This window comes from Podarcis liolepis (assembly GCF_965112155.1).
Source record: "Podarcis liolepis genome assembly, chromosome: 2".
NCBI lineage: Eukaryota > Metazoa > Chordata > Lepidosauria > Squamata > Lacertidae > Podarcis > Podarcis liolepis.
The window spans coordinates 123659166-123677470 of NC_139555.1; the positions used below are offsets into that span (position 1 = coordinate 123659166).

The window sequence follows — 18305 nt, forward strand, 5'->3', positions numbered from 1 at the left end:
AGGTCTGCCAAAATTGTAAGAAACGAGATGGAATGTGAACCAAATCATTGAAAATAAGGTCATGTCACCAAGTGGAAAGGATCTGATGAAGCAGGCAGCCTGTGGATCAAGACCCAATGTTTTGCCCAGTAGGTGAACATAAAAGGGTCCACCCCTTGTACACAGTTCAACTTCCATTGAATTCTGACTTGGAGCTTCCCTCTTTAAAGGCAAATGGGGACAGACTGAGGTGCTTCGATAGCATCCTACTTATCCCCAGCTTAAGGTAGTATGAAAGCACACAGCATTAAAAAAAAAAGCACACACAATAAACAAGGAAAAAGAGGACATACGGATCTTGAGCAGGGAATCCAGAAAGAAGGGGGGAGAGTGACAGGCCTTGATATCTAGCAGAACTTCCCCTCCCTGTTCCAAGCCACTATGCTAAGGGAAGCTGCTTCTATGGGATTTATGGGACCAGTGCTTGGAAAGCCCATTTAAAAAAGGAACAAGAACTAGTTCCAGTTCATCCTTATCAAGAATGAACTAGTCCAAGTTCATTCAAAAAGTTCATCCTTGGAAACTTGTTTCCAGCCTTCCAAATCTTATAAGCTCCTTATAAGGAAAAATGGGGTCCAATAGTAAGTTGAGGTGAAAACTAGGAATAGATCAGGGGTTCCCAAACTGAGGATTGTGGACCACAGAATGTGCGGCGGAACTATCACATTAAAGACTTCTATTGTGTTTTGATTATATTTTTCATATTCTCGACACTGATTTTTTAAGAGGACCTTTATTGCTTTATTCGTCACTGAATTTTGTTGGTTTGAAATTTGAATTCCTTATACAGTGGTACCTTGGGTTACAGATGCTTCAGGTTACAGTCACTTCAGGTTATAGACTCTGTTAACCCAGAAATAGTACCTCGGGTTAAGAACTTTGCTTCAGGATGAGAACAGAAATCGCGCAGCGGCGGCGTGGTGGCAGGCCCCATTAGCTAAAATGGTACCTCAGGTTAAGAACAGTTTCAGGTTAAGAACGGACCTCCAGAATGAATTAAGTTCTTAACCCGAGGTACCACTGTACAGCATCTGGAACAGTACCTTATGATTGCTAAACTTCAGAACAATCATTAAGTGGTCCAGAAATAGGCTCAGCAGTTTCTCAGTCACTGAGGACAGCCCTTGAAGACAGGAGCTTGAGAACCACGGTTATAGATTATGGATGATTCCTGGGTTGTGTAGGGGACTAGGCTGTTAAAGAGGCTTTAATGAGTGTTGGGTGTGTGCCAACGTCTTGTTGCTTTTTACTTGGAATAACAAAATTCCAGAGGAATCTCAGGACTGTGTACCACAACAGGCAGTGAATCCCTCAAGGTCTTAATCAGAGATTTTCTCCAGTGCTACAGCTTTCCCCAGAGGCCCGCCCATGTAGATTCTCTGATAAGTAAGCTGACTACTCCAACAGATTCCACATTCCATGCATTTAAATGGTTTCTCCCCGGTGTAGATTCTCTGATGATGAATGAGGTGACTACTCTGCCAAAGGTCTTTCTGCACTCTCTGCATTTATATGGCTTCACCCCTGTGTGGGTGTACTTCGAGGTGACGTAAGCTTACTGCTCACTCTAAGGCTCTTTCCACACTCCCTGCATTGAAATGGTTTCTCCCCTCTGCGAGTTCTTTTATGACGAGTACGGTGACTACTCAAGACTCAGGTGCGCTCAACACTCCATGCATTCAAACGTTTTCTCCCGTGTGTGGGTTCTTTGATGTTTACTAAGGCTACCGCTCTGTGTAAAGCTCTTTCTGCACTCCGCGCATTTAAATGGCTTCTCCCCTGAGTGTTTTCTTTGATGTACAGTAAGTTTACTGCTCTGTGTAAAGCTCTTTCCGCACTCCATGCATTTAAACGGCTTCTCCCCGGTGTGCGTCCTCTGATGTGTAGTAAGATTACTGCTCACTCTAAATCTCATTCCACATTCCATGCACTGATACCGTTTCTCCCCTGTGTGGATCGTTTGATGTTCAGTAAGGTTACTGTTTGCTCTAAATTTCATTCCGCACTCCATGCATTCAAATGGTTTCTCTCCCGTGTGGGTTCTCAAATGTCTGCAAAGGCTGCTTCTCCTATTAAAGCACTTTCCACACTCCCTGCATTTAAATGGTTTCTCCTTTGCGTGGGTTTTCTGATGTGTAATAAGGTTACAGCTCAGACTGAAGCTCTTTCCACACTCCAGACATGTAAATGATTTCATCACAGTGTATGTTCTTTTTTCAGGCATTCTGGGTCCCTTGTGATTTCCAAGCATCTCTTTTCCAACTTCAGGCTTGGCTGCTGCCGACGACTCCATATGTGGTTCCCTACATAGCTCGTTGTTTTGTACATCATCTGCAGAGTGTGGAAGGAAAGTGGAAAGCATGTTTTATCTCTATTCTTTTTCATCCTGTAAAAATTTAATGCTTTTATTTAAATCACCAAAACAGAAAACTTGTTCCCAAGAACTAGGGGGAAAGTACATCTCCTATTGTATATGAATAGTTTGATAAGATCTGGTCAATAATACCAATGATTATATTAGCTTATTATAGACGGGTACACATAATTCAACCTGGTAAGACACAGGAATACTGTATGGGTATTCTTTGTAATGCACTGGAATAATAAGTTTATTGATAACAGTTCTTCAATTTGTTTTAATACTATTAGTATTTCTAAAGTGGTGCCTTTATTTTATGGTACCTTGCTTTTAAGAAGAATCACATTTAATTTCAAGGCAGAAACAATCACAGACTGAGCCCAATTAGGTGTTTCTCAGATTTTTTTGCATCTCTGTGATTGCCCCCTCTGACTGAACTGCTGAAATCAAGGCCACCTTTTGAACATTCCAGAATCCCACACAAACTCTTATTCCTTTCTGGTCCATATAGCACATGATGTCATTAAATTTAGATGTGCATGGTATCTTCTCCTTTGTAACAACAGTGGTATATACATTTCTACAAGAATAAGGAGGAGAACAGAAGTCTAGGAAAGCTGGGAAAGAAGCCAAACTGGGAAGATCACTACCTGCTCTGTGATTTCAATGACTTTAGTTGCAGTCACAAAATTCCAGGGATTAAATCTAAGATCATCTACATGCAAAACATGTCACCAGGGCTCTGAAATGAAGGTTTGGAAACTGCTTTCAAAGTAGCAGACAGGTGAGTAAATTATGAAGATGGCTCCCAAACAAAGTTAATTCCTACCTGATGATGTCTCTCTTTTTCTTCCCAACAGATCTTCTCCTTTCCAACAGGAATTGAGGTCTGACTCTGTCAAGGAATCAGAGAAGGTGGCTTAGGTTTGGTCACATAATACTCAACAATTCAAAATCGAGCCTTTTAAAAGCTAATAAAAGGTATTATTTTGATTTTGTGACTCCTGCATGAAGTGAATAGAACACGTCTGTGTCCTGTGTCCCAGCAAGATCACTTTGGAATGATGCTGTGGAATAATAATAATAATAATAATAATAATAATAATAATAATAATAATTTATTATTTATACCACAGCCACTCTGGGTGGCTTCCAACAGAACACTAAAATACAATAACCTATTAAACATTAAAAGCTTCCCTAAACAGGGCTGCCTTCAGATGTCTTCTAAAAGTCTGGTAGTTATTTTTCTCTGTGACATCTGGTGGGAGGGCGTTCCACAGGGCGGGTGCCACTACCGAGAAGACCCTCCGCCTGGTTCCCTATTATTGGAAACCAGCCAATAAATTATTGTTATTGTTATAAGAAAGAAAAGTGTCCTTACCAAGCGAGGCCACCGTCTCATAATTGTCCTCCATGACTTCCCTGTGCAAAGCCCTTTGGCCTGGATCCAGCAGAGACCACTCCTCCTCCGTGAAAAACACAGCCACCTCCTCGAAGGTCAAGAGAGCCCGGAAGGTCATCAGGCCCTGGAAGTAGAAAAAATACAGTAACAGGTTCACCATGTACCATCTTCCTGATAGGCAAGGGCAACACAGTGGTTGGATGCTGTCCCTTTGAGATCTTTCAGTGATGGCCACCAAGATGGGTGGCTCAAAAAGAGGACTTGACAAATTCACGGTGAGGAAAAAGCTATCAGTGGCTATTAGCCAGGACAGCTATCGTCGGCTTCCAAAATTCGAAGCAGTTATACCTGCTGGGAACCACAAGAGGGGAGAGGGCTATTGGACTCAGGTCTCACTTGGAGGGCTTCCCACAGGAATCTGGGTGGCATCTGTGAAAACAGGGTGCAGGACCAGAGGGGCCCTTGGCCCCATCTGGCAGGGTGTTCTGATATAAGGCCAAACGTGGAGGAGGAGGAGGAGGAGGAGGAAGAAGAAGAGGAGGAGGAGGAGGAGTTTGGATGTGATATCCCACTTTATAACTACTCGAAGGATAGTGATAGTGGCTAACATTCTCCTTTCCCTTCCTTCCCCACAACAAACACTCTGTGAGATGAGTGAGGCTGAGAGACTTCAGAGAAGTGTGACTGGCCCAAGGTCACCCAGCAGCTGCATGTGGAGGAGCGGGGAAGCGAACCCGGTTCACCAGATTACGATTCCACCGCTCTGAACCACTACACCACACTGGCTCCCATGGAGACAACAAGGCATTATTATAGTGTGTGTGTATTATATTATATATCATTATATACCCAGCAAATGGAACCTTACAAAAGGACAATACGAGTGGACTCCCCATGCCCTTACCACAGCAAAAAGACTGATACAGTGGTACCTCGGGTTACAGATGCTTCAGGTTACAGACTCCGCTAACCCAGAAATAGTACCTTGGGTTAAGAACTTTGCTTCAGGATGAGAACAGAAATCGTGCTCTGGCGACACGGCGGCAGCGGGAGGCCCCATCAGCTAAAGTGGTACCTCAGTTTAAGAACAGTTTCAGGTTAAGAACGGACCTCCAGAACAAATTAAGTTCTTAACTCGAGGTACCACTGTACTGATGAATTCGAAAAATAAAAATGCGGCTCCCTTCAACGACTGGATTGAAGACTTATACAAACTCGCAACATACAAACAACTTGCATACAATAAATGCAGACTTGCCATGGACAAATTCGATGATATTTGGAATCCATACTTGCAAATGATCTGGTGAAGTACAATACCTACCTTGCAAAGTATGCAGTTTTGGGTTCCCCCCCTCCCCCCTTTATTTATCCTTCTGCACCGGTTCTGTTTCTCTTTTTGTTTACGTCTCAACATGTTCAGTGCACATATAATTATGTACTTTATGAACTTTCAATAAAGATTTTTATTATTATTATTTTAAAAAGACATATTCTTTCAGAGCCCCTCCCCACTCAGCCCACAGAGACTCAATCCACTCTTGCCTATCCCAAAACAATCCTCTCCTTACCTGGGATGGTTGCCTGGCAGTTCTTTCTGCTCCTTCTACAGACGGTGTCTCAGAAGCCATTGTGCTGCCAGGAGGAGCTGAAAGAAGAGGCCTAAACTGGACCACTCCTGGGACACGTGGAGCTGTTGTGAAGATGTCCTTTAAAATAGGGTGTAGCTTGCAAATGCCTGCAAAGGAGAGACAGGGAGTGAGGAGGATTCCATCCTTCATACTTTTGTTTTCCCCCTCTACGTCAGTGTTTCCCAAACTTGGGTCTCCAGCTGTTTTTTTGGACTACAACTCCCATTATCCCTAGCTAGGAAGACCAGTGGTTAGGGATGATGGGAATTGTAGTCCCAGCTGATCAACGTATGATCTGTGAATGACGAGTTCCATCAGTACTCAGCTGGTGGTCTCTTTTCATTTGTTTGTTTATATGTTTGTTTGTTGTATTATAACTGATAATAATAAAAAAAATTATTTATACCCCGCCCTACCCGACCGGTGCCGGGCTCAGGGTGGCTAACACCAGTAAAATTACAGTAAAAACATAATGGGGGGGCAATTTAAAATACAGGTTAAAATGCAATTTAAAATGCAGCCTCATTTTAAAAGTAGCCCATAGATCAAAACCATAAGGGGAGGGAAACGTGAGAGTCAGACTGAGTCCAAACCAAAGGCCAGGCGGAACAGCTCTGTCTTGCAGGCCCTGCGGAAAGATGTCAACTCCCGCAGGTCCCTAGTCTCTTGTGTCAGTGCGTTCCACCAAGTCGGGGCCAGTAGTGAAAAGGCCCTGGTCCTAGTTGAGACCAATCTAACCACCTTGCGACCTCCAAAATGTAGTCATTTGTGGACCTTACGGTCCTCTGCAGGGCATACTAGGAGAGGTGGTCCCATAGGTAAACTGCTGTGATAGTTAGCATTGCCCAGGGCGCAAAATAGCCTGGCACCTGCACTGGGAAGGAGAACCACTTACATCACCTTCAGTTCCTTGGAGAAAAAGGTAGGAAATGAATTCAATGAACGAACAAGTGACTGAGTTTTGGATTCTGAGTCGGCCTTGTAAAAAACAGTACGGCAAATCCCAGCCCCACCTCTCGCCATATAACTTCCCCTCCAAGGCTATGTCCCCTGAGCCAAATGGGGTGGGTCGGAAGACCCTGCGCTGAAAACAAGGCAGTCGGGTGACCACTTTGCAGCTGGAGAATCATAGAATCTTAGAGTTGGAAGGGACCTAAGGGTCATCTAGTCCAGTGTTCCCCAACCTTGGGCCTCCAGCTGTTTTTGGACTACAATTCCCATCATCCTTAACCACTGGTCTTGCTAGCGAGGGATGATGGGAGTTGTAGTCCAAAAACAGCTGGAGGCCCAAGGTTGGGGAACACTGATCTAGTCCAACCCCCTGCAATGCGGGAATCTCAGCTAAAGCGTGCATGACAAATGGCCATCCAACCTCTGCTTAAAAACCTCCAAGGAAGGAGGTTCTATAGTCATACCTGGGGTTACCGGCGCTTCAGGTTGTGCATTTTCGGGTTGCGCACCAAACCGAACCCGGAAGTACCAGAACCCGGAAGTACTTCTGGGTTTCAGCACTCACACATGCGCAGAAGCACTAAATCGCGCTGTGCGTGCACAGAAGCGCCGAATCGCAACCCGCACGTGCGCAGACACAGTGCTGCGAGTTGCAAACATGCCTCCCGCATGGATCATGTTCGCAACCCGAGCACCCGCTGTACTGTCAAACAGCTCTTACTGTCGGAAAGTTTCCCCCCCAAATGTTTAGTGGGATTCTCCTTTCATGTAACCTGAAGCCATTGGTTCTGCTCCTACCCTCCCGGTGCAGAAGAAAACAAGCTGGTTCCCTCTTCCATGTGACATGAGATATTTCAGAAGAAGTCTGCAAACTGCCTGCACACCAAATGGGCGGAGAAAGGGAGTTTTCCCCCTCGCGTTTCCCCCTCTTTTCCAACAAAGGGCGTCTTCCCTGCAGCAACCCCCCACTCCCTTCTCCATAGCCTAGAACTACAGCGTTGATACTGGATCGCGGTGGATCTTGCGCTGGGAACAGCTGCGCGCTTTTACTGCGCGCGTTGCAAGCGGGCTCCGCGGATGCGCCTCTTCCCACGCTGCTCTATCAGGGGGTTCCTAAACAGGGAAGCTGGGGGTGGGGCTCCTTTGAACCCTCCTCCAAAAGCAAACCCTCCCTCCCCCCTTCCTCCTTGCGCACCCCTTTCTCCTTTGCCTGCTCCAAGCTCCTTTCTCTCCATCCAGGCCGAGTTAGGGATGGCGTCCCGCCCCTTCAGCAATCTCAATCTCTCTCTCCTTCCTCCGCCTCCCTCGCTTTTAGAATCATACTTCCTGCTTCTCTAGGAAGCAGGGCTGGGTTCCTTTGCCCAAATCGGAAGACTTGAGTGGCAGGATCTGTCCCCCCCCCCTTAGCAAGCCTTGGGAGTTTTAGGCATGCGCGCCCCCACTGGCAAACTGAAGATCTGACACTGTTGCAGGAATTTATGTACAGGTTGGGGAGGGGGGTGGTTGCCCCTCCATCAGATATCATGCACATGCAGCCCACTACCAAAACCAGCACAATCACTTTTGTGACTTTTGTGATTTGTCCCCACAAAACACTTCGTGGCAGTTTCTTCCTGTCTATTCAAAGGGCCTCTGCTGCACAATACCAAATGTAAGAATTCACCGATAAATGTATCTATGTACTGGCTCACTGGGGAAACTTCAGAAATTCATATAGACAGGTGAGCTCAGCTACTCAGCAGCTCCTCTGCCTGAGGGATAATTCCTGGCATCCCGATACCTGAGTGCCAGACAGGTAGCCATTCCAGAAATAACAAACCCAGATGAAGACAAAAGGGTGGGATTGACTTGGCTGGGAAATAGGGAAATGTAAAGATCTCATTGGTTACACTTGATGGGTGTTTGGTGGAGGGCAAGGAGAACCATGGGGCAGGGTCCAGGATGCTCAGATTACTGCCACCAGACCTCCCCTTGCATGATGTAATCATGATGTAGTTTGGGGGGGGTGCAACATGGGGATTAGCAGCTAATAAAAATTTGGGGGCTCTTTTGTTAGGGGCTTGCTTCCGTCTTGTTCCACCTTGTGGCAGGTGGGAGTCCTGTGGCAACAGTCTTCAATAAAGACCAAGCCTACTGGCTGCTGTTTTGCTCTGGTATTCCTGGCTGGTGTCCTTTTTTTTGTCCAAGGGAGCCCTCAGATTTCTCCGTTGTAGCAGGAACCCACCCCCCCACATCATTCAGTTTGTACAAACTTCACACACACTCACACTCACACACTACATACGCTACGCTTCTGTTATAAATTCATAGAAAATCAACCATACATCGGATTTGCACTGTTCCACTTTTATTTTACTCCATGAAGGAAGGACTACAAAATGGGGAAGGTTTGATACAGGGCAGCCATAATCCCTTGAGGATACCAGCACATACACAGGAGCCCTGCCCAGTTGCTATGCCGACCCTGATGGTCCTAGACAGAAGACAATCAAGATCACAAAGATCTTCCATATGGGAGTGGATTCAGCATGGACTGGAACAAAGGACAATGATCAGATCTTCCCTCAGGGGGCAGGAAACTGCGACTACCTTTTGTCTTCAGAAAATGACTCATGGGGAGGGGTAGAAGGGAACCAGCCAGGTGACAGGACACTCAGGTTACCACCACAACTCCTCCCTCAACCCCTCCTTTCTGTAATATATGCATGATGTTTCTGGGGGTGGGCTTGACCTAGAGGATGGGAATTTCAAAAGTTTTTATAAGGTCTTGCACACTATTTTCTGTGCCTTTTCCTCTCTCCTGCAAGTGAGGGGAACACCCTGCTGCAACAGTTCAATAAAGGCCAAGCCTACAGGCTGCTGATTTGCTCCAATTTACTCTGGTTGGTGTCTTTACTTTTTGTCCAAGGGAGCCCTCGGATTTTTAACAACAACAGCAGCTGGTACAGTGGTGCCCCGCAAGACGAATGCCTCGCAAGATGGAAAACCCGCTAGACGAAAGGGTTTTCCATTTTTGAGCTGCTTCGCAAGATGATTTTCCCTATGGGCTTGCTTTGCAAGACGAAAACGTCTTGCGAGTGTTCCGATTTTTTCCCCGCTCCCCCTTTTTCTAAGCCGCTAAGCCGCTAATAGCCTTTTAGCCACTAATCCGCTAAGCCTTTAATAGCCGCTAAGCCTTTAATAGCCGCTAAACCGCTAATAGCGCTAATCCGCTAATAGGGTTGCTTCGCAAGACGAAAAAACCGCTAGACGAAGAGACTCGCGGAACGGATTAATTTCGTCTTGTGAGGCACCACTGTAGATAGCGAAATGGACTTTCCTCACAAGGTGCTGCAATCTCCTTCCTTGGAGGTTTCTAAGCAGAGCTTGGATGGCAACCTGGCATGCGTGCTTTAGCTGAGATTCTTGCTTTGCAGGGGGTTGGTTGGTCTAGATGACCCCCGGGTACCTTCCAGCGCTACAATTCTATGGTTATATGTATTAGCCTGGTGCCTCCTGTATGCAAGACAGATGCCCTGATGCTGAGCCCTGTTGGAAGGTCCACAGCACAGAAGCTTTGCGTGCAGAAGAGAAGAAGAGGAAGAAGAGTTTGGATTTGATATTCCGCTTTATCACTACCCGAAAGAGTCTCAAAGTGGCTCACATTCTCCTTTCCCTTCCTCCCCCACAGCAAACACTCTCTGAGGTGAGTGGGGCTGAGAGACTTCAGAAAAGTGTGACTGGCCCAAGGTCACCCAGCAGCTGCATGTGGAGCAGCAGAGACATGAATCTGTTCTACCGCTCTTAACCACTACACTACACCACACTACACCATTGCCTGTCCCTGTAGAGTACAGTAGGGCTGCCACCTTTGTTCTGGCAAAATGCAGGACAGGTTGACGCGGTGGGTAAACATGTTTCTTCCCCCAATCTGATGCAGAAGTGACTTCAAAACAATCCATTACAAGCTATTGCAGGATGGCGCATCTGGAATTTGTCACACACACATACAGTGGTACCTCGGGTTACAGACGCTTCAGGTTACGGACGCTTCAGGTTACAGACTCCGCTAACCTAGAAATAGTACCTTGGGTTAAGAACTTTGCTTCAGGATAAGAACAGAAATTGAGCGGCAGCAATAGGAAGCCCCATTAGCTAAAGTGGTACCTCAGGCTAAGAACAGTTTCAGGTTAAGAACGGACCTCCAGAACTAATTAAGTTCTTAACCCGAGGTACCACTGTATTTGCAAATCTGCCTGTGTTTCGCTACCCAGATCTTAAATTCATGACCTTTCACACACCTTTCACACAGGTGATATGTGATATGATAGCCATGTTCAAATATATAAAAGGATGTCACATAGAGGAGGGAGAAAGGTTGTTTTCTGCTGCTCCAGAGAAGCGGACACGGAGCAATGGATCCAAACTAAAAGAAAGAAGATTCCACCTAAACATTAGGAAGAACTTCCTGACAGTAAGAGCTGTTCGACAGTGGAATTTGCTGCCCAGGAGTGTGGTGGAGTCTCCTACTTAGGAGGTCTTTAAGCAGAGGCTTGACAACCATATGTCAGGAGTGCTCTGATGGTGTTTCCTGCTTGGCAGGGGGTTGGACTCGATGGCCCTTGTGGTCTCTTCCAACTCTATGAGTCTATGATTCTAGGTATTTGGAGAGGATCCGTAACTTGGCAGAGAGGGGTGAAACACTGGATAAAACTATCAATGCAGGATGTGGCATTTCACACTGAAATACGGGCCAATCCTGTATTACGGAGGACAGGTGGCAACCCCGGAGTGAGCTGGATGCCCCAATTGCCCGACGGGGCACCAGGCAGCAGCATCCTATGTCCCCACCTCCTCCAGAAGTGGCCTCCCTGCCTCTCTGGTTGCCTCCACCCCCTGCCTGGAGCAGGGCTCCTTTCCTCCCTCCCTCCCAGTTTCTTTGCACCCCCAAAAGCCGCTTTGCACCCACACGCTCCCTTGCCAAGAAGGCAGAAGCAGAGGCGCGTCGCGCAGCCCAGCGCGTGGGACAATACCCTGCTCCTTTCCCACGGGGAGGGGGCGGAAGTGCTGTCTCTCTAGGAAGCAGCGCTCTCTCTCCGTTTCCGGCCATCCCTGCCTCCTCCATCAATCATTTTTCTTTATTGAGGAGGAGTGGGAGGGGGTTCTTGCATTCCTAGAGAGGCCACAGGCTGTCAGCTGGGGTGGGGTGGGTGTCCTTTCTTCCTACCCTTCCTCTACTCTGCCCCCCACCACCATTTTTTGGGGGGGAAAGCTGGAAAGGTGAGTGGAAAGGGGATAGTGGGAGGGGGGGTTAGAGAAGGGATAGCTCTGTTCTGGAGGGAGAATCCCCTCCCCACCCCAATGAAAAGGAGGAGGGGGGTGTAGGGGTTGGGGGGGGGAGAAGAGGCCTGGGCGATTTTCCACAATGCGTAGGGTTGCAGGTTCAATCCCCGACCCCAACCCTCCCAGCTCAACATCTCTTGCTAAACTGGGGTGGGGTCTTCTTTGAAGCTGGGCAAGGCCCTTCACTGCCCAGGACCTAGGGTTGCCCAGGACCTTCATTCTGGCAAAATATGGGGTGGGCTGGTTGCAGGGCATGTTTGGGTTTTTTTTCATCTGGTGACTCCAAAGCAACCGAAATTGCAATCTAGCAGCCTAACAGGATGGGTCCCTCCGAAATTTCCTGCACACAAACATGCATTGTAAGTCTGTGCTTGGCTACCCAGAGCTTAAATGTATGACCTGCAGAGGGTTGGGCTTGATGACCCTTAGTTGTCCCTTCCAAGTCTGCAATTCCATGACCTTTCACTCACCCTACCAAGCACAGGCATTTGGAGAGGATCCCTAATTTGAAGAGAGAGGGTGGGGAGAGAGAAAGACCTGAAATACAGGTCAAAACTGTATAATAATAATAATAATAAGAATAAGAATAAGAAAAAGTTATCATTTATACCCCACCCATCTGGCTGGGTTTCCCCAGCCACTCTGGGCGGCTTATCAATACAGGATGTAGCATTTTACACTGAAATACATGACAATCCTGTATTTTACAGGACAGGTGGCAACCGTTCTGGGACCCCTGGAACATAGCTGTCAACGTTTCCCTTTTTTAAAGGGAAATTCCCTTATTCCAAGTAGGATTCCTCGCAAGAAAAGGGAAAAGTTGACAGCTATGCCCTGGAAGGGGGTGCTCTGCTAGACAGAGGAGTCATTAGCGGGATAGTTGGATGCAGGGACGCAGGCCCAGATGCCCTGCATAGATTTATTGCTTATTTATTGAATGCATTCATTTAATAATAATAATAATAATAATAATAATAATAATAATAATAATAATTTTACATTTATACACTGCCCTCGCTGGCTGGAGCTGGGCTCAGAGCGGCTAACTTCATATAAATAATACAATATACATAAAAACAAGCAATCAATCGATTAAAATGCATCCCAAAATTAATTCAAATAAATTATTTGGTCCTCAGGGTCTCTTCAAACTCTACGATTCTATGAATCTACGAAATCTGGGAAGGGTTGCCACTCAGCGTAAAGACCCCTTTTTTATATGCAGGAAGTCTGACAATGAAGGATGCAAAAAAAGAGGAAAGGAGTATGTTGCTATGAAAACATTAAGACCACCAGCCAAAAAATATTTAATTTTGTACCTCTGTAAATACAAGTTGCTGGCAAACCTAGATAGGGAGAGAGTTGCTTCCGAAGAGGAATGATCTGGCCAGTCCTAGGCCTGCTTCAGCCATTCTGGCTCAGCTTAGCCTCACGTTCTGATTTGGGGCATCTGGCTGGTCACTGTGAGAACAGGATTCTGTAGTAACACATAGCCCTTTGGCCTGATCCATCACCAGTGTGGTGTAGTGGTTAAGAGCGTTAGACTCGTAATCTGGTGAACTGGGTTCGCGTCTCCGCTCCTCCACCTGCAGCTGCTGGGTGACCTTGGGCCAGTCACACTTCTCTGAAGTCTCTCAGCCCCACTCACCTCACAGAGTGTTTGTTGTGGGGGAGGAAGGGAAAGGAGAATGTTAGCCGCTTTGAGACCCCTTCGGGTAGTGATAAAGTGGGATAGCAAATCCAAACTCCTCCTCCTCCTCCTCTTCTTCTTCTTTTTATGTTACGCTGTCTTTCTCCAGGTTCCTCCATCCTCTGAGGAGATGGATGCGTGCGAGGAAGTCATGCCGGAGAACTGTGGGAATGAGACCTCTCAGGGTAAGTATACTTGTGTCTTTATTTGATATTATTGTAGAAGCAGTCAACTTGTCCATTCTCCAGACGAATTCATGATCAGGTTGAACAGGATGAGGAAAGAACCATATCTGTAGTAGTTGTGTTGCTTGCAGAATGCTTCTTGTGTGGGTTGAAATTGCCGTTGAAATTCTACTCAGTACTGATCCAGAGTAGATTCCAATGTACAGTCATACCTCGGCTTACGGACGCTTCAGGTTGTGTTTTTTTGGGTTACAGACGCGCCGAAAGCCGGAAGTACCGGAATGGGTTACTTCCGGATTTCGGCGGCCGCGCATGCGCAGAAGCGCTAAATCACGCTTTGCGCATGCGCAGAAGTGCTGGATCGCAACCCGCGTGTGTGCAAATGTGCCGCTGCAGGTTGTGAACACTGCGGGTTGTTAACGTGCATTCCACACAGATCACGTTTGCAACCCAAACGTCCACTGTATAGTTAGCAGAGTAAAATCTTAAACATGTTGCAGGATTCCCCCAAAATAGACCAGAGCAATTATATTTCATCCAGCAGAGCTTTACTGCTACTGAAGGCAAATGAGCATAATGGTCACAAATCCAATACATTCAGGATTGACCCTGTCCATAAGAAATCCAGTAGCAGTAGACTTAACCTAAACTTACAATAACTTATAATACGTCTAAACCTCAACACTAAGCATACTATGTACAGAACACCACACTAGACGGAAAAGAGATAGAAAGAGCAAATGTGAAAGCCAGGCTCGTTCTGGCCTCTTATCATAGTCAGCATGACCTTGACAGAAAGAGATAAGAGAACCAGTTTGAACCACCTGTATTCAGCTTCTCTGAAGGAATAACCTTCTGTTTGCTTCTTCCCTCTTGAATTAGTTAGAATGGGAAAGATCTCTACACATCAGATCAGTACTTTCTGTACCAGGAAATGCAAACTGACAGAAATGTCTGAGGGCACCCCACGGTGGCAGGATGAGTCCCAGGGAGTGTGTTCTGCAGCTCCACCCATCTTCGGGTGGGAGATAGTAAGCTTGGGTGACAGGCAGATTACCGTTGGGGACGGCACATCTGTGTGATTGACGAGTGGCCATTCATTGCAATATATTATTTTACACGGTTCGGTCATTGAGCAGTTTCATTGTGTCCTGATGTTGTTGCAGTACTTCGTTAGTAGAGCGGAAGCAGTTTGGTGACTGAGAGAGAGAGAGTAATTGGCACAATTGGAACAATTGGCAATGTTTTTGCTTTGGGGCGGGATTTTACTCTGTTATATTACATTATAATATAATAAGACATTTTGGAGTCATTTAGTAGTAGTAGTAGTAATAGTAGTTGTTATTATTAATTGAATTTATATACTGTTTTATACCCGGGGGTCTCAGGGTGGTTCACAGAATAAAATCAATATATAAAAGTACAGAATAAATAATAAAAATAAAAGCAACAACCTAATAGCCACTCCAGAAAACCCCCCACATTTTAAAAGGGCATAGGATGTAAAGCAGATCAACCAAAGGCCTGGTTAAAACGGAACGTTTTTGCCTGATGCCTAAAGGTGTATAATGAAGGCGCCAGGTAGACTTCCGTGGGGAGAGCATTCCACAGATGGGGAGCCGCTGCAGAGAAGGCCCTATTCTCATATTGCCACCCTCCGGACCTCTCGAGGAGGAGGCACACAAAGAAGGGCCTCAGAAGATGATCTCAGGGTCCGAGTAGGTACATATGAAAAGAGGCAGTCCTTGAGGTATTACGGTCCTGAGATTAAAATAAAAAAATTCCTTCCAGTAGCACCTTAAAGACCAACTAAGTTAGTTCTTGGTATGAGCTTTCGTGTGCATGCACACTTCTTCAGATACACTTCAAAGTTTTACTACAAAGGAATTTCAGAAATAGACTGGAAAGAGAAGCTGCTGAATTGCAACTCATTACCAAACTTAAAACCACGGAGAGACCTGGTCTGAACAAAGACATCGGATTCTTATCTCATTATACATGACTAAGCCATTTTTCACCTTCTCACCCCTTGCCTTTTCCTGTAAAACCTATTGCAGTCGTTAAGAGTCGTCAACAGGCTCATCTCAGCTATCTGCCAATCTCCCATTCCCACCACTCTTCTGAGTAATACCCCTCCCCACCTTCCCACTATATAGAAGGATCTGGCAACTTCTGTTTCAGTGTATCTGAAGAAGTGTGCATGCACACGAAAGCTCATACCAAGAACTAACTTAGTTGGTCTTTAAGGTGCTACTGGAAGGAATTTTTTTATTTTGACTATGGCAGACCAACACGGCTACCTATCTGGTCCTGAGATTGTTGTTTTGTAAACCACACAGACTTTCTTAGTTTTATGTCACACACACACACACACACACACACACACACACACGTATATGAAATAAATACCAAAAGAACAGCCAATGGATTCTTATTGCTCTTCTTACCTTGATTCCCTCTTTATTCTAGCAGGTGATGGACAGGAGAATTGTAGAGAACCACATCAGGTGCCACCAGAAGCAGCTGTTCATGAATTGGGGGACAAGACCTTCAGTCCTCAAGATGAATCAAGGAGGCAGGAAGAAAACCACGTAGAGAACTGGAGAGAGAAATCCATTGTGTGTCATGCTGATGAAACCCCAGTACAATATAAACACCACAAGGGGAAAAAGAGGTACGAGTGCCCTTTTTGTGGGAAAGCTTTCATTTCTAAGTCTCTCCTTGCTATCCATTGCAGAACGCACACCGGAGAGAAGCCGTATAAATGTTCAGAGTGTGGAAAGGGCTTCCGCCAGAGCAGAAACCTTACTTCCCATCAACGGATCCACACAGGGGAGAAGCCATACAAGTGCTTGGAATGTGGAAAGAGCTTCAGTTGGAATTCAAATCTTACTTCACACCAGAGGATCCACACAGGGGAGAAGCCGTACAAGTGCTTGGAATGTGGAAAGAACTTCTGTGATAGCACACTCCTTACTAGACATCAGATAATCCACACAGGGGAGAAGCCATTTACATGCTTGGAATGTGGGAAGAGCTTCCGTCAGAGCAGGAACCTTACTTTACATCAGAGAATACACACAGGGGAGAGGCCGTACAAGTGCTTGGATTGTGGGAAGAACTTCCATCGGAGAACACACCTTACTTCCCACCAACGAATCCATACAGGGGAGAAGCCATTTAAATGCTTGGAATGTGGAATGAGCTTCAGCTGGAATTCAAATTTTACTTCACATTACAGGATCCACACAGGAGAGAAACCACATAAGTGTGTGGAGTGTGGGAAGAGATTCTGTACCACCACACAACTTGCATCACATCATAAGACTCACACCGGAGAGAAACCTTTCAAGTGTTCAGAGTGTGGAAAGAGCTTCTCAGATAGCACTCTCCTTACGAGACATCAGATAATCCACACAGGGGAGAAACCATTTAAATGCTTGGAATGTGGAAAGTGCTACAGTCAGAGGTCAAGTCTTACTTCACATCGGAGAATACACAGAGATGCCGTAAGACAGAAGCCATACAAATGTTTGGAGTGTGGGAAGTGCTTCAGTAACAGCACACAGCTTATTTTACATCAGAGAAGCCACACAGGAGAGAAACCTTACAAATGCTTGGAGTGTGGAAAGAGCTTTAGTGACGGCACACTTCTTAACAGGCACCAAATAATTCACAAAGAGGAGAAACCATATAAATGCTTGGACTGTGGTAAGAGCTTCCGTCAGAGCCGAAACCTCACTTTACACCAGAGAATCCACACAGGGGAGAAACCATATAAGTGTTTGGATTGTGGGAAGAGCTTCCATCAGAGAACACACCTTACTTCCCATCAGCGAATACACACGGGAGCAAAACCGTTTAAATGTTTGGAATGCGGAAAGAGCTTCAGTTGGAATTCAAGTCTTACCTCTCATCACAGAATCCATACAGGAGAGAAACCGTACAAGTGTTCAGAGTGCGAGAAAAGCTTCTGTACCACCTCACAACTTGCATCGCATCGGAAAACCCACACAGGAGAAAAACATTACAAGTGTTTGGAGTGTGGAAAGAGCTTTTGTGACAGCACACTCCTTACGAGACATCAGATAACCCACACAGGGGAGAAGCCATTTAAATGCTCAGAATGTGGAAAGAGTTACAGTCAGGTTTCAAGTCTCTCTTCTCACCGGAAAGTCCACAGAGACGCTACAGTGCAGAAACCATACAAATGCTTGGAGTGTGGAAAGAGTTTCAGCAATAGCACACAACTTATTTTACATCAGAGAATCCACACGGAAGAGAAGCCTTAGGAATGGTTTGTAGTAACACACCAGAGGATTTGCATGCAAGAGAAACCTTCAAATGCAGGGAGTGTGGAAATTGCTCCAGAAGTATTCAAAAGATTCACACTGCCTAGAAACAATAAGCATGTTTGGAATAGCAAGTTTCTAGTGGAATAACTCAGATACATTCACACCTTGGTTTTCAAGCAGCTTAGTTCTCGAACGCCGCAAACCCAGAAGTGACTGTTCCAGTTTGCGAACTATTTTTGAAAACCGGACATCCGGTGGGGCTTCCGGGGCTTCCGATTGGCTGCAGGAGCTTCCAGCAGCCAATCAGAAGCTGCGCTTTGGTTTCCGAATGTTTTGGAAGTTGACGGGACTCCCAGAACGGATTCCATTCGACTTCTAAGGTACGACTTTGAAGAATTCAGACAGATGCTAGGTAATAATTTCTGGGA

The 18305-nt window shown here is 45.9% G+C and overlaps 2 protein-coding genes across 6 annotated transcripts in view; one reads left to right on the forward strand and one right to left on the reverse strand.

Moving 5' to 3' along the window:
• Positions 1 to 7719, reverse strand: part of LOC310701701 (uncharacterized protein) — a 36742-nt gene extending 29023 nt beyond the window's left edge. Inside the window, exons 1-5 of one of the 2 annotated variants that reach the window (XM_083492985.1) lie at positions 7581 to 7719; positions 5375 to 5541; positions 3783 to 3927; positions 3228 to 3293; positions 757 to 2370 (exon numbers count right to left, since the gene is read on the reverse strand). In XM_083492985.1, coding sequence (XP_083349111.1) covers positions 1703 to 2370; positions 3228 to 3293; positions 3783 to 3927; positions 5375 to 5541; positions 7581 to 7620 — 1086 coding nt within the window. In that variant the 5' untranslated portion in view covers positions 7621 to 7719 and the 3' untranslated portion in view covers positions 757 to 1702. Of the gene's footprint in view, positions 1 to 756; positions 2371 to 3227; positions 3294 to 3782; positions 3928 to 5374; positions 5542 to 7580 lie in introns of those variants that run through there. The other variant, XM_083492984.1, reaches the window with a different exon arrangement.
• A 3722-nt stretch (positions 7720 to 11441) lies between these two features.
• LOC310701365 (uncharacterized protein) lies at positions 11442 to 18004 on the forward strand. Of its 4 annotated transcripts, none has more exons than XM_083492136.1 (3): positions 11442 to 11644; positions 13507 to 13582; positions 16052 to 18004. In XM_083492136.1, the coding sequence occupies exons 2-3, from the start codon at positions 13528 to 13530 to the stop codon at positions 17872 to 17874; spliced, it is 1878 nt and encodes a 625-aa protein (XP_083348262.1). In that variant the 5' UTR covers positions 11442 to 11644; positions 13507 to 13527; the 3' UTR covers positions 17875 to 18004. The 4 variants fall into 4 exon arrangements, with proteins under 4 accessions (XP_083348262.1, XP_083348263.1, XP_083348261.1 ...); XM_083492137.1 differs by having other exon boundaries at positions 11479 to 11644; positions 16055 to 18004; XM_083492135.1 differs by lacking the exon at positions 11442 to 11644 and adding an exon at positions 11655 to 12066 and having other exon boundaries at positions 16055 to 18004.
• Positions 18005 to 18305: the final 301 nt, after the last annotated feature.